Here is a 16,746-nt window from a genome sequence, read left to right on the forward strand (position 1 = left end):
TTTTTTTTATGCTTGTGCATCTAAATTGTTTTCCATCACATGATTAAAAATAGTGGAGTTTTTCTTATTTTCATCCTATAAGTGTCTCTTATTAGTGCATCAAAAAATATGTATGCTTAATGGTTTAAGTTTAATATAGATTTATTATAAGCCATGTCTTTTATTTTTTGCATCTGTACATGTAATGCATTTTGGTTTTTTAAGTTCTGAGCTTAATGAAAGTTATCAAATAAACCCTCGGTTTTACAGACAAGGTTTAAGAAACTTGCACTGACTGATCTTAAAATGTATCAGTGCCTTTGTTTTGTCTCAAGATGCACAGCAGTATTGCACATTTATAAAAACTACTTAAATGTCCTAATTGATTTAAACTATGGCCTAATCCTGGTTTAGTTTAAGCCCAGCCTGTGAAACCAGGCCAAAATCGTATGTCCCGAAACTCATTTGAACAATGCCTCTGTGATGATCTGGGTGATTTCTGAGACGTTTGGAGACGCAGGTGAGCCGGTGCAGGTGTTGATGCAACTTCACGTCTCTAAACCTCAGATTCTGTCGTTTTAACTGAATTCACTCTTGAACAGCTGCATCGCCGTCAACCACACACAAAACATTCAAATCTGTTTGGCTAGATTATTGTTGTTCGAGTAAAACAATCTTCACATCCGAATCAAAAATCGACATCAGGATCATTTCTATACATTAGTTTTTGTACAGTATGTTCTTACAATAATTTAATATTTTGTTCTGTTTATTGGTTTATGTTTCCTCCAACGTGGAGAATTAATCAAGATAATATAATGATGCATATTAAATGTCTATTATGATAATATATACATATATATATATATATATATATATATACAGAAATATTATTCAATTTTAATATTAGTTACCTTCCTTTATTGGATCATCTTGTGTGGAATATTATGAAACATAATGACACTGATACCAATTATTATATTTTAAATAAATGTATATTACTGTTAATATTATTAATTTGAATAAATATACATTTTTGTGGTATTTTTTTCTATTATTTTCTGTGCATATATTTGCATTATATTATGAATATTATTAAATAAAATAACAATACTAATACTAAACACTGAATTTTGAATACAAGTATATAATATGACATTTTCAATACAGTATTATATTCTATATTCATATTTTTCCTTCTATTATATTGTATTATTACCTTCATTTAATGATTAATTTATCTTATGATGTGAAGAATAAATCGAAATAAAATACTGATACCAATTATTATATTATGAATAAATGTTTAATATATTTAATATTATATTATGATCATGTCTATATGTTAATTTGATGAATTATTACATTTTTATAGTATTTATCATTATTTGTTCAGTTATCTTCTAATGTGGAGAATCAAATATAAATATATAAATATATATGTGACCCTGGACCACAAAACCAGTCCTAAGTAGTATGGGTATATTTGTAGAAATAGCCAACGATATATTATGAGCATGATTGATAATTATCAATTTTCTTTTATGCCAAAAATCATACGTATATTAAGCAAAGATAAGTTCCATGAAGATATTTTGTAAATTTCCAACATTAAATATATCAAAACTTAAGTTTTGATTAGTAATATGCATTACTACACTGTAAAAAGTTTTTGCCAGTTTCAACTTAAAAACATAAGTTCAGCAGCTGCCTTAAGATTTTAAGTTAAATCAACTTAAAACTACTATTCATTTCAACTCACGACAATCAGATTAGTTAAAATGACTTGTACTTTTAAGTTGATTTAACTTATGAGTTGAAATTACTTGTACTTTAAAGTTGATTTAACTTAAAATGTTAATGCAGCTGCTTAACTTAAGTTTTTAAGTTGAAACCTTTTACAGTGTAAAAACGATATTCTCAATTTTTTGATTTCATTTTTTTTTGCACCCTCAGATTCTAAATTTTTCAATAGTTTTATCTCAACCAAATACTGCCCTATCCTAACAAACCATACAACAGTGCTTATTATTTAAGCTTTCAGATGAAATATAAATCTCAATAAAAAATAAAAAAAGACCCTTGTGACTGGTTTTGTGGTCCAACAGTGTCACATATTATATTGTACACTGAATTCATTAACAATAATTATTTTGAATAAACTTTTAGAATGGTTGTCCTTTTGTTTCAGATCATAACCTGACCTCATCTGTGGCTTCATTCTCTCTGATGAAATGCCTCGATCGTTTCTAGTGAAAAGTAAGAGGGCGGGGCATCACTCCACACGCTCCGCCCACTCTCCGCATCATCAGCGTCATGACGGATGGACATCAAGCAGTCGCTCTGCGTCTCTGGAGCTGCTGCCCTGCACATCCACCGACAGCAGCCGGACCAACAGCACTGATGAGGCTGGAGCTGAACCCTGGCCTTCAGCCACTGCAGGTATACAAAGAACAGCTCAGCACTGTGACTGAAGCAGTGTGGCAGATTAAACACGATATGAAATAAATTCATTGTGGGAGTTTCTCATGACATGTGAAGACACTCATATAGAAAATAGGGCCTGATTTACAAGCGTTACTCATGAAGACACGACACTCATGAGAACTTAACTTTAACAAAACTCCCCCAAAGGACTCCCATGAATTGATATAATCAACTTGAATGACTCATTATGGCATTTTTCCAAGAACTAAATACCTCACCGCTAACTATTCTAGTTCTGGTTACTTAATAGCCCACCTAACAAAAATATGTTCTAAGATGTTATCATGTTTTGCTAATCTGCCCTCCAAAGGCAAAGCGCAGTAGCTACACTTTTGGTCAAAATTGAGTTAAGGCTTAAAGGAACACTCCACTTTTTTTGGAAATAGGCTCATTTTCCAAGTCCCCCCAAGTTAATAAGTTGAGTTTTACCGTTTTGAAATCCATTCAGCCGTTCTCCTGTTTTGGCGATATCACTTTTAGCATAGCTTAGCATAGATCATTGAATCCTATTAGACCAATAGCATCGCGTTCAAAAATGACCAACGAGTTTCGATATTTGTCCTATTTAAAACTTGACTCTTCTGTAGTTATATCGTGTACTAAGACCGGTGGAAATGCAAAGCTTCAATTTTCTAGGCTGATAAGATCAGGAACTACACTCCCATTCCGGCGTAATAGTCAAGGAAGTTTGCTGCCGTAATAAGGCTGAAGCAGGAGCAGTAATATCACGCAGCACATGTGCAAATGCTAAACTAGCTGGGAACTCATTTCTGATAATACTCCGCCTGCTTCGGCCATATTACGGCAGCAAACTTCCTTGACTATTACGCCGGAATGGAAGTGTAGTTCCTAATCTTATCAGCCTAGAAACTCGCAGCTTTGCATTTCCACCGGTCTTAGTACACGATATAACTACAGAAGAGTCAAGTTTTAAATACAACAAATATGGAAACTCGTTGGTCATTTTTGAACGCGATGCTATATTGGTCCCATAGGATTCAATGATCTATGCTAAGCTATGCTAAAAGTGATATCGCCAGAACAGGAGAACGACTGAATGGATTTCAAAACGGTAAAACTCAACTTATTAACTCGGGGGGAGTTGTAGAATGAGCCTATTTCCAAAAAAAGTGGAGTGTTCCTTTAAAATGGACTTTGTGATAGCTGTTTTGTCTTGTGGCAAAGTCTACTGGTTCATTTTTTTCCCTGGTTCAATTAATTTGTTCAGAGTAACGCGAGTGTCGACATGTTTGACTAGCTTGTGTAAAAGCTATAAAGGCATTTTTCTCAGTTTCAGCATTGGCGTAGTTACTGCACTTTGCCTTTGGAGGGCAGTCCCCCATCAAGTTATGAAAATATTATTTCTAAATAAAATATGTCTAAATGTTCTGTTTATATATATTATATATCATAAAATTATATATTTACTTTTTTCACTTATGCAAACATTAACCCCTAAATGCATACCTCGGGTTTCAGCGTTGGCGTAGTTACTGCACTTTGCCTTTGGAGGGCAGTAATGTCCCCCATCAAGTTATGAAAATATTATTTCTAAATAAAAAATGTCTAAATGTTCTATTTATATATTTTTTTTCACTTATGCAGATATTAACCCTTAAATGCATACCCTCGTTCACTACCCTCTCCCTCTTTCAGTTTTTCAAGTTGGACATCAACTTTCTTAGTATTCCTCAATCTATTCATTATAAACAATGTAACACGAAAAAATATCAAAACATAAAACATTTTTTCGATTATTATTTTGTAAAAAAGTGTATAGGGACCTGAGGTGTGTAATATATATATTTTTATGCGCTAAAATATCTAAATATCTAATGACTAAATGCATTCAATTCACCTTAATTCCTCGAGGTGGCACTGTTTAATAGACAATAAAAATGTATTTAGTCAATTACCACGTTTTGGGCTTAACTAATCGGTTGGACCAGAAAAACAAAAAACAAAAAAACATTTGGTATACTATAGACTGCCAAAAGTTATAACAAATCAAGGAGAATACTGCAAAAACTGTCTGAGGAACAAAATGTGTTTGTGATTGGCCAAACTGAACCAGGATTTCCAGAATCTTGACAACATTCGTGTTTGTTATCATTTCTAGTCAGGTATTAGGCTAATATCTTAATTAATGCTTCTTGGGGGTATTTACCACCTATTAACTTCAGTTTGTCAAAATGTGTCCTTTCCTGCTTACGAAGGCCTTCTCTATACGATTTAGCAGCTTTCACATTTTTTTTCCATGATTTAGACAGCATAAATGAGCAGAACAACATATTTAGTAGTATATTTACCTGCAATCCATGCTGTTGTTTACATCCCAGCATCATATGGCGCTTTTCCACTACACAGTACCAGCTCGACTCGGCTCGCCTCGGCTCGACTCAACTCGGCTCGACTCGGCTCTGTTTGGTTTTCCACTGTGTAAAAGTTGTACCTGTACCTCCACAATAGTACCTGGTTGTCATAGCGACGCTGCAAGAAACTGCAGTGATGTAATCTTCTACGCGACACACACCCGCTGTCTGCACCTCCTCGTTTGACCACGGCGTATTTTTCCGAGTTGCCATAATATGTAATGGATTGGATATGTCACGCAATCTCTGGCCAAACTTTTTAATAATGGCGGGGTTATTCTGGATACTATTGCTGGCGCGTGCAATGATGACACAGTGAATAGTGACGATTCTCTCTGACCAATCAGCAGTCTGCTGTGTTTTCACGTCACATTTTAGTATCGCCTTAGCTCGCCTCAGCTCGCTTGGAACCTCGCCGGAGGTGGTACGAAAAAAAGTACCTGGAAGCCGGTACAGGTACAACTTTTACACAGTGGAAAACCAAACAGAGCCGAGTCGAGTCGAGCCGAGGCGAGCTGAGGCGAGCTGGTACTGTGTAGTGGAAAAGCGCCAATAGATACAGCCGCGCATCCGGGTAACTGACCAAACCGTGACATAACTGCAAACCCTCTATATAACGATAGTTTGGTAAGTTTTAAAATCCATTATACAGTTATAACAAAAAGTGCACAAATGACATCATTGAAATCACTTTTAGAACGACTTTTGGTGGCAAATCAGAATCCAACCACTTAAAACATTTTAAAGCGGGAAACAAAGGCAAGTGCACGCTAAATAATAATCAAAACATTAATATTACCGGTAACGTTAGTTGCTGGATTAAACGGGCCTAAAAACGGAACCGAGTGAGTGATTTGTGTGGGCTGCAGAAATGATTCAATCTCTGTATAATGCTGCTTAAAAACATCAGTTAACAGTTCGTTTTGTGACTTCAAATGGTTATTCTTGTTTTTGCATGCTGAGATTAAAACAGACGATATTCCATTCTATTGTGTGGCAGCAGTGAAGCAAGCTGGAGATTGCCCATTGACTGACCTGTCGTCTTCTGCTGTTGGGGAGAAACAAGGCGATCTGGAGCGACTCATTCAGGCTTTACTCAGTCACCATCAGCTGAGCAACATCCAGACGCCGCTGTGTGAGTGTCCGCTCTGTGAAAAGGTGAGGAATATGGCAAGCCATTTTAGCTGTTTATTGTCGTAATTTCCGCCAATTAGGAGTTTTTTTTTTTTACGATTCTTACGATCATCTCTCAAAAATGCGTGTGATGCACAGAATGAACGTCTGTACAGAAAACGCACATCTCTTTCAGATTTGAAATCTTAAATGATCTTGAGCTTGCACGCAACTGTATAGCTAGTTTCAATTTTCTGCCATGTAAAGGAGTCCTAATTAATGTCATTAACAGTGTTGGGGTAACGCATTAGGCTACAAGTAACGCAACTAATACTTTTCCCATGTAACTAGTAAAGTAACGCATTACTTTTTAATTGACAAGAACATATCTGAGTTAGTTTTCCAAATATGTAATGCCAATTATTCCCACCCCTCCCCCTTTCATTGACTGAAAGCTCTCCTGTTCCCATGCTGAGAGAATTTTGAGTAAGATGTGCAAAAACATGCAAATCTCAATCACTAAAAAACTGATCCAGTATTCCTCAAAGTGAATAAAAACAGTGAAATTCATCACAAACCTGTAATAATTAAATATGTTAAATAATACGTATTTAATTGCATTTTATTAACCAATGTCTTTGCTGCCAACCTTCAATGATCCAATTCATCCATACTAATAAGCAAATATGACTCAAAATAATCTAACATTTGTTTTCCTTTTTATTTATTGCTGAAGAGTTGATTTTTTTTTTCTTCTGGGGTCTACTGTACAGATGTGAATTTACTTTTCTTTAAGCCTGGTGCTTTTGGTGTGAAAAGGCTTTTACATTAGCCCAAAATATATTAAAAACAAACAAGCAAGCCTTGCCCAGATTTAAAAAGTAACACAAAAGTAACGTAACGCATTACTTTCCATAAAAAGTAACTAAGTAATGTAATTAGTTACTTTTTTATGGAGTAACTCAATACTGTAATGCATTACTTTGAAAGCAACACTAAGAAACTTTTCCCTCAACGCTCCCTCTACAGGTTGGAAGCAGAATTGTCAACACTAAAGAGTTGTTTTACCTTAAAAAAATGTTTCCGAACTCGTGTCAGTGGTTCATCAACTCATAACAGGGTAAAACGGCACTTCCGTATTCGCTTTGTGACCCTCTATCGGCCATAACAGCACTATGTAAGTTTGGGTCGTCGGGTCACGGTTTTGCAGTTCAAATGAGACTACAAATGCGACTTTCTTTACGGCAGGCTTCACAAAAGGTTTTCATACTTTTATAAAGTCATACAACGTACTCTACCTTGTCACTGGACATCATTATTTCCAAAGCCGGTCCTGGATAGCCTCCAAACAAATAACGTGCATGTGACGCGACGGTAGGCTAAATTATTCACGACAGCGGTAATGGACAATTCCGCTTCCAACCTGTAGAGGGAGCATTGAGGGAAAAGTTACTTAGTGTTGCTTTAAAAGTAACTTTCCCCAACACTGGTCATTAAACATATAAAAGATTGCCATCATCATCCAAATCTTTTATTTTAGAACAGTGAGCTGCAAGAATAGCTTACATTTTCAAAAACCTGCAGCGCTTCGACAAGAAAAAGTGCGGACGCTTTATAAATGAGAACCTAGATCTTGCAATTTTGAGAAAAAGGCAGAATTGCAAGCTAAAAGTTGCAATTACCTTTCTTTTTTTCAGTGGTGGGAAAATGTAAGTTTTTTTATACTTAAAAAGTCGCAATCAACTTTTCTATTTATTTCACTTTATTATGTAACCCCTCAGTGTCACCACCCTTGGTGGGTCCAATGACACTCTTTTTTTAATTGCCTTTTTTCTTCTTTATCACATTTTTTAATAATCATGGCCTATGAATTTATTCTGTGAAAACCATTTTTAAATCAGACATTGCGTTACCATGAAAACTACTTTAAAACTTTTAGCAGTCTCCTCCCCTTAGTGGGTGGAGTCAAGTGTCGTATTACAAAATGTATTACGGTCTTTTAGAATCAAATTTTTTTACAATCTTGACAAAATGCATATCGTCGGAAAGGTCTGAGTCTCAAGATTCCATATAAATATTATTGACAGAGAAATGTAGACATTTGTGACAGAAAAAAATGCATTAAAAAATTCAATAAAGGTTTTGATGGCTGTTTGTGGTACAACGCCCTAAATAAAATCTCACAGGAACATCAATTTTCTTTCTATCGGCTTCAATTTTGGAACATAGCTTATTAAGACATAAGGCTTTAATTTTATAGCAGATTTGGATTGAAAAATATATTCCAAAGCATTCATGAATTATAACAATTAAAGTTTGAATAGTGTGCATTTAAACTCACTTCCAAGAAGTGGCTCACAAATGAGAAATATAGAATACCTGAGGGAACGCGTATAGAACAATGATATTTTATAAATTAAGAATAAATAGAGTAAAATATAAAGATATAGGTATAGAACTAATTTGATGATGATTTCATGATTTGACATGTGGGTTTTTATGTGGGTTTCATGCTCAAACGATTCATGTGTCATAGGTGAGGACATGCACATTTTAAACCCCAAACTTGATTTACATAAGATCACATGTGGTTAATCGGTAAAACACATCAGAACAATGTGAAACACAATGTTGTTTCCATTGAAGATATGGTGTGATATTAATGCTATTCTTCTGTGTTTCTCTTCTTCTGTAGCTCCTCTCCTCTGCTGCGGGTTTGGCATCGCACTTTTGCAAGTCACCTGTCAACAGAGCTGCTCTCCCACTGGTTGGTTCTACGAGCCACACCCATCAGCATTATGGGTACAGATCTACAGGAATACTGAGGGTGAGAGTAAGTACTGAACACTGGCTGGTATACATATGCAAGTAAATACTGAACCAATGTTATGAAAGTTAACTAAAACTCTTGGCAGTCTGATCAAAAAATGAGTAAAAAGATGCAGTTGAATGAGAAATGCACTAGAATAATAATATTGTATTCTAAATGTGTGTGAATGTATGTTTCAGGAGCGGAGTTTTGGTTGTAAGGTTTGTGGGAAGGTGTTTAAGAGGTCGTCAACTCTCTCCACACACCTGCTCATTCACTCGGACACGCGGCCGTTCCCGTGTCCCTACTGCGGAAAGAGATTCCACCAGAAATCTGATATGAAGAAACATACGTTTATACACACAGGTAAAATGGTTTTTCCATTGACTTAAATGTCCATTAATAATTGCACCAAATTCTAAGGCAATTTCAGAATGCTGAAGTCAGAATCTCTGAGCCCCAAATTTCCGTTGCACTCAAGAGGCTGGAGTCAGAAACGAAAACAAAAATTGTTCCACTGAAAAAAAAAAAACCCAAGTCATTGCTATGATTGAAGGTGATCACTGTAGCAATGGACGGAATCTCACAAGTCGATGTCAAAATAGTAACAAAACTACTGCAGCAGTAATATTTAATGCATTATTATTTAATTGTACTTGATAAACTTTATACTTAAGTACAGTAAACTAAGACGGGAAATGGTAACTGAGCTAATGAGTGACCCTCTGCTGACATCTACTGGTTATAATGGTCATTTCATGTCATTTTTTATTTTAAAAGTCTTTGATTTCCAACAGGATTTTTTTTAAATTGAATTTTACTCTATTTTAACAAGTTTATTTATTTTACCTCTACAGTTGTGTATAGTAAAATTCAATTTAAAGTCTTATTTTTAATTTATGAAGATGACATGAAAAAAAATCCTGTTGGAAATCATAGACTTTTAAAATAAAATATGACATGAAATGATCATTATAACCAGTAGATGGCAGCAGAGGATCACTCATTAGCTCAGTTACCATTTCCACATCCTAGTTATCATGTCTTTATTATAAAATGACTATTTTAAGTTTATTTATTTTACCTCTACAGTTGTGTAGAGTAAAATTCAATTTAAATTCAATTCAATTTAAATTCAAAAAATTATTTCTTATAAAATATCTATTTTAACACGTTTATTTATTTTACCTCTACAGTTTTGTAGTCATTTTATAATAAAGACATGATAACTAGGATGTGGAAATGGTAACTGAGCTAATGAGTGATCCTCTGCTGCCATCTACTGGTTATAATGATCATTTCATGTCATTTTCATCTTAAAAGTCTTTGATATCCAACAGGATTATTGGCTTTTTTCTTAAAAAATGAAAAAAAAATAAAATAAAAAATATTTAAATTAATTTTAATCTACATAACTGTATAGGTAAAAAATAATAATAAAAATAATAATTATAAACTTGTTATAATAATCATTTTATAATAAAGACATGAAAACTAGGACATGGAAATGGTAACTGAGCTAAAGAGTGATCCTCTGCTGCCATCTACTGGTTATAATGCTCATTTCATGTCATTTTCATCTTAAAAGTCTTTGGCTATTTTTCATAAATGAAAAAAGTCTTTAAATTGAATTTTACACTACACAACTGTAGAGATCAAGAAAAATAATAAGCTTGTTATAATAGTCATTTTATATTAAAAACATAAAAACTAGGATGTGGAAATGGTAACTGGGCTAAAGAGTGATCCTTTGCTGCCATCTACTGGTTATAATGCTCATTTTATGTCATATTCATCTTAAAAGTCTTCGATTTCCAACAGGATTTTTAGCTTTTTTTGGCTATTTTTCATAAATGGAAAAAATTCTTTAAATTAAATTTTACTCTACACAACTTTGGAGGTAAAGAAAAATAATAAACTTGTTATAATAGTCATTTTATAATAAAAACTAAAAACTAGGATGTGCAAATGGTAACTGGGCTAAAGAGTGATCCTCTGCTGCCATCTACTGGTTATAATCTGCATTCTATATGGGCTATTGGCTGCCATTATTAAAAAATTAATAAATCGGCAACTCTAGTCACTTACCTATATATCAAATTCGGTGTTTGCAAACAGTGATGATATTTTTTTTGGTGGGCGGAGCCTGTCTGGTGGCATAAAATTACAGTTTTTAAGTAGCAGTCTATTAAAACCATGATATAAAAGAATAAAAAGGGGTAAATTAGAGTTTGTATTTCAAAATTCTGACTTTATTCTTGCAATTCTGAGATTATATCTCAGAATTGATTTTTTTCTCAGAATTGACAAACTCGTTTTGTTGAGTTAAATTGAGTCATAAAGTCTAAAATACGAGATATAAACTTTAAATTGTAAGGTGAAATAGTTATTTCATGCTGTAACTGTATGGCTAATACAATACGTCCCCTATGAACTGCATATGTGAATATTATGTTGACCTTTTGTTTAAATCAAATTTAAATTTAAAAGTAATCATAGCAGGTTTCATCCATTAGTCTTTCATCCATTCAAATTGTGTCTTTGACTTTATTAAATTGATTTGCATTTCAATTCTATTCAATTCAAATATTTGTTTTCTCTTGTTTCATGGGTTTCACCCATTTCCCTCCACTAGCAGTGTTACCAGTGTTTTTACTTCCACCACAATGCAAGTGATGTAACTGTGACATCTACTCCAAATTGATCTATGGCGGCAAATAAATCACAAGTCCCGCCCATTTACAGAAGATAACTTCTGTGTTGCAAAATAAGGTGGAGAGTGTTGCAAAACCGAAAATGCATGTACTTTCATTGTGTTTCCGTTCTCTTATGTGCTTAAGCATATTAGCTGCCCGTGTGGTCAGTAGTAGACGGCAGAAAAAATCCACCTCAGTGATTTTAGGAGCAGAGCTAATGCATGTGTTCGCTGTCATCTCTTAGGTGAGAAGCCTCATGTGTGTGTGGTGTGCGGTAAAGCGTTCAGTCAGAGCTCCAATCTGATCACACACAGCAGGAAACACAGCAGCTACCAGCCGTTCAGCTGCTCGCACTGCCCTCTCAGCTTCCAGAGGAGACTGGACCTACAGCGCCACCTGCAGACACACTCAGAGCACAGCGGACTGTATCACGGGACCTGAGAAAGACCAGCTGCACACAAACTCCTTGGTTAGCTCAATGTACAGGAGTCATATTATTAAATGTATTAAGTTAACTTACTGAAATGCTATTTAAACTTCTTCTGAGACTAAAATTTCTGACTGCTACTCCTCCTAGAGCTTTAACTCTACAAACACCAAACTCAGTCCAGATCTTCAGACTGATCTGACTCCAGTTGCTATAAAGTTTTTATATGATCGGACTCACAGTTTTTCTAAAAATGACGATTAAAAATGGGAAAAATCCCATAGCAAATTGCTAATCATGCTAGAAACATGCCAATCACGCTATCGACATGCTAGCAACTTGCCAATCATTCTAGAAACATGCTAGCCACCTGCTAAATATGCTAGAAACTAGGGATGTGCATGAGTACTCGATTAATCGAGTACTCGAACCCATCAGCGACAATCGAGCATGAAAATGACGAACGACTGACTCCAGGGGCTTCAGTTGCCGTTGTTTTAAAGTAACGGGTGAATCGCATCCACTACTTTATGATTGGCACGTAGTTCAAGCTCACATGCATTTTGTGTAGATAAATACAATTTGTAATATAACATTTACATATTTATGTATCTAGGCTATGTGATTAATTTTATATACAATGCGTCATGTAGAAAAAGCGCTTCTGCTTCACCTCATGCTGTTAATTCTTTAAAATGTTTACTGTATACTGTGACACAAACGCCCTGCCCCTTGCTTAAACTCCACCCCCGATTAATCGAGTACTCGTTTCTCAAACCCAGGGCCGCTGCTGGCCAAATGGGTGCCCTAAGCAGAAATTTACTTTTGTGCCCCCTCCCCCAAATATTACGGAAGTTATTTTTGGTCAAAAAGGTAAATAAAGAGCGAAATAGCAAGATCAAGAGCAAGAGTTTTATCAACAAAAAAGAGTTACCTCCAATGGCTATGATTTTATTAATACAGTTGTCTGATTGATTTAATAATCTCTGAATCATACAAAAGGAAATTAAGCAGTTTTACTATTATAAAAACCATGGTTATCTGCCTTTTTATCCATCTTTCTATCATATCCATGCTTGTAAATTGTGTTTTATAGAATATATAATATTTGTATTTGTCTGTATTTTTTAAAATATATTTTTATTCTGTGTTTTTACCTGTACATGCACTGTACATGTGGCAGTTTTGACAATAAAGCAGACTTTCACAATAAAGCAGACAAGGGTTATGATGTCCACATATTTTTGTTCAGGAAATGATAGGAAAGATTATGTGGACATTTTAATTAAATGTTTGGTCAATATTAAACAAGGAATTCGATCATCATGTAAGTGTAACAACTGCATTTACCAGGCCTTTGGTGCCCTTTTCAGGCATTTCTATTAAAATTGTAATGTAAACTGTTAATTTTGTATTATATTATGTATTTTAACACTGTTATTTAATGACACCATATGGTCATTATTAATCAATAATCATAATTGCCTCTGTGTTTTAATATAATGCATTTTAAGTCATTTTGTTTACTTAGATCTGCTTATATTCATATTAAGAAAGATGCCTTAGTCGTGAAATTATTACGGACATTAAAACAATATTAACGTCGACAGAATAAAATAAAGTTTCACAGGATTATGAATGTACCTAAGTGATGCACGGGCTTCATCTTGGGCTTTTTTTTTTCTTTCGTTTCTCGGCGCCGGACTGTTGATGTCTCTTTCCAGGACCAGGCATTTTGTTCATCAATTATTATCATCATTTTTGGCCAAATAGGCAGCCGTAAACAGAGGTAAAGGCGCGTCGTTGCGCGTCATCACGTGTGCTTACTAGCCTACTCTGCGTTCACAGAAAATGCAATATATACTGTACGTTTATATTTTTGTTTATTTGTATATGTATATTATTAATATTAATGTATTATTATAATAGGCTATATAAAAACTAAAATAAATAATAATAAAAAATAATAAAATAATAAAAATATTTTTTTTGAGCAGCTGGGATGGTGCCCCCCTGGGAGTTGGTGCCCTACGCAGACTGCGTACTCTGCGTATAGGGAGCGGCGGTACTGCTCAAACCTGTGGATTAATCTAAATGAAATATGATCAGAAATGCCCATCCCTACTAGAAACATGCCAGTCATGCTATCGACATGTTAACAACTTGCTAATTATGCTAGAAACATGCCAGTCATGCTATCGACATGTTAACAACTTGCTAATCATGCTAGAAACATGCCAGTCATGCTATCGACATGCTAACAACTTGCCAATCATGCTAGAAACATGCCAATCACGCTATCGACATGCTAACAACTTGCCAATCATGCTAGAAACATGCCAGTCATGCTATCGACATGCTAACAACTTGCCAATCATGCTAGAAACATGCCAATCACGCTATCGACATGCTAACAACTTGCCAATCATGCTAGAAACATGCCAGTCACGCTATCGACATGCTAAGAACTTGCCAATCATGCTAGAAACATGCCAGTCACACTATCGACATGCTAACAACTTGCTAATCATGCTAGAAACATGCCAGTCACGCTATCGACATGCTAACAACTTGCTAATCATGCTAGAAACATGCCAGTCACGCTATCGACATGCTAACAACTTGCTAATCATGCTAGAAACATGCCAGTCACGCTATCGACATGCTAACAACTTGCCAATCATGCTAGAAACATGCCAATCACGCTATCGACATGCTAACAACTTGCCAATCATGCTAGAAACATGCCAATCACGCTATCGACATGCTAACAACTTGCCAATCATGCTAGAAACATGCCAATCACGCTATCGACATGCTAACAACTTGCCAATCATGCTAGAAACATGCCAATCACGCTATCGACATGCTAACAACTTGCCAATCATGCTAGAAACATGCCAGTCACGCTATCGACATGCTAAGAACTTGCCAATCATGCTAGAAACATGCCAGTCACGCTATCGACATGCTAACAACTTGCCAATCATGCTAGAAACATGCCAGTCACGCTATCGACATGCTAACAACTTGCCAATCATGCTAGAAACATGCCAGTCACGCTATCGACATGCTAACAACTTGCCAATCATGCTAGAAACATGCCAGTCACGCTATCGACATGCTAAGAACTTGCCAATCATGCTAGAAACATGCCAGTCACGCTATCGACATGCTAAGAACTTGCCAATCATGCTAGAAACATGCCAGTCACGCTATCGACATGCGAAGAACTTGCCAATCATGCTAGAAACATGCCAGTCACGCTATCGACATGCTAACAACTTGCCAATCATGCTAGAAACATGCCAATCACGCTATCGACATGCTAACAACTTGCCAATCATGCTAGAAACATGCCAATCACGCTATCGACATGCTAACAACTTGCCAATCATGCTAGAAACATGCCAATCACGCTATCGACATGCTAACAACTTGCCAATCATGCTAGAAACATGCCAATCACGCTATCGACATGCTAACAACTTGCCAATCATGCTAGAAACATGCCAATCACGCTATCGACATGCTAACAACTTGCCAATCATGCTAGAAACATGCCAATCACGCTATCGACATGCTAAGAACTTGCCAATCATGCTAGAAACATGCCAATCACGCTATCGACATGCTAACAACTTGCCAATCATGCTAGAAACATGCCAGTCACGCTATCGACATGCTAACAACTTGCCAATCATGCTAGAAACATGCCAGTCACGCTATCGACATGCTAAGAACTTGCCAATCATGCTAGAAACATGCCAGTCACGCTATCGACATGCTAACAACTTGCTAATCATGCTAGAAACATGCCAGTCACGCTATCGACATGCTAACAACTTGCTAATCATGCTAGAAACATGCCAGTCACGCTATCGACATGCTAACAACTTGCTAATCATGCTAGAAACATGCCAGTCACGCTATCGACATGTTAGCAACTTGCTAATCATGCTAGAAACATGCCAGTCACGCTATCGAAATGCTAGCAACTTGCTAATCATGCTAGCAACTTTTCAATAATGTTAGAAACATGCCAGTCATGCTATCGACATGCTAGCAACTTGCTAATCATGTTAGAAACAGGCCAGTCATGCTATCGACATGTTAGCAACTTGCTAATCATGCTAGCAACTTGTTAATCATGCTAGAAACATGCCAGTCATGCTAGCAACTTGCTAATCATGCTAGCAACTTGTCAATCATGCTATCTACATGCAAGAAAATTGGTAATCATGCTCGAAACATGTTAACAACTTGTTAATCATGCTACAATCATGCTAGTAACGTGTTAATCATACTAGACACATGCCATCAACTTGCTAATCATGCTAGAAGCATTCTAGCAACTTGGTAGGCATGTTAAACTCATGCTAGCAACTTACTAATCATGCTAGTAACATGCTATCAAATGCATATCTATATCTCTTAAGCTCGGAAATCTTTTAAAAGTTTTTAAATTTCCAGCGTCCAAACGTCCAGCTTTCTCAAGCCAACTTCAAAGTTTGTCTTGACAAACTTTATCTAGTTATTATTATTATCATTTTTTTAAACCCAATATTCCACTATGTTTGTGAAAGATGTTTGCTCCAAAAGCCAAATGTTTGCTTCTATAACTTGATTGCATTGTAAAAAAAAAAAAAAAAAAATGTAAAAACACTTCTAGCAGGCTACACCTTGTACACTGTAAAATGTATAGCTTCAAGACCCGTTATGATTGGCTGCTTATGGTTGTGATGTCATATTTACAGAACGCTCTGTCAGAACATTTGAAAAGAACAAGAACCATCTTTGATGTACATGATGGGACATTTAATAATAAACACAGTAATGAAACAGGTTTAACATGAACTAATA

General features: G+C 35.6%; 1 protein-coding gene across 1 annotated transcript; it reads left to right on the forward strand.

The window, feature by feature from the left end:
• The first annotated feature begins 2,213 nt into the window (after positions 1–2,213).
• LOC141326698 (uncharacterized) lies at positions 2,214–11,897 on the forward strand. Its single transcript, XM_073835296.1, is given in 6 exon segments — positions 2,214–2,290; positions 2,378–2,459; positions 5,847–5,996; positions 8,647–8,784; positions 8,961–9,126; positions 11,701–11,897. Coding segments are annotated over 6 exon segments (810 nt in total).
• Positions 11,898–16,746: the final 4,849 nt, after the last annotated feature.

This window comes from Garra rufa, chromosome 1, assembly GCF_049309525.1.
Source record: "Garra rufa chromosome 1, GarRuf1.0, whole genome shotgun sequence".
Classification (NCBI taxonomy): domain Eukaryota; kingdom Metazoa; phylum Chordata; class Actinopteri; order Cypriniformes; family Cyprinidae; genus Garra; species Garra rufa.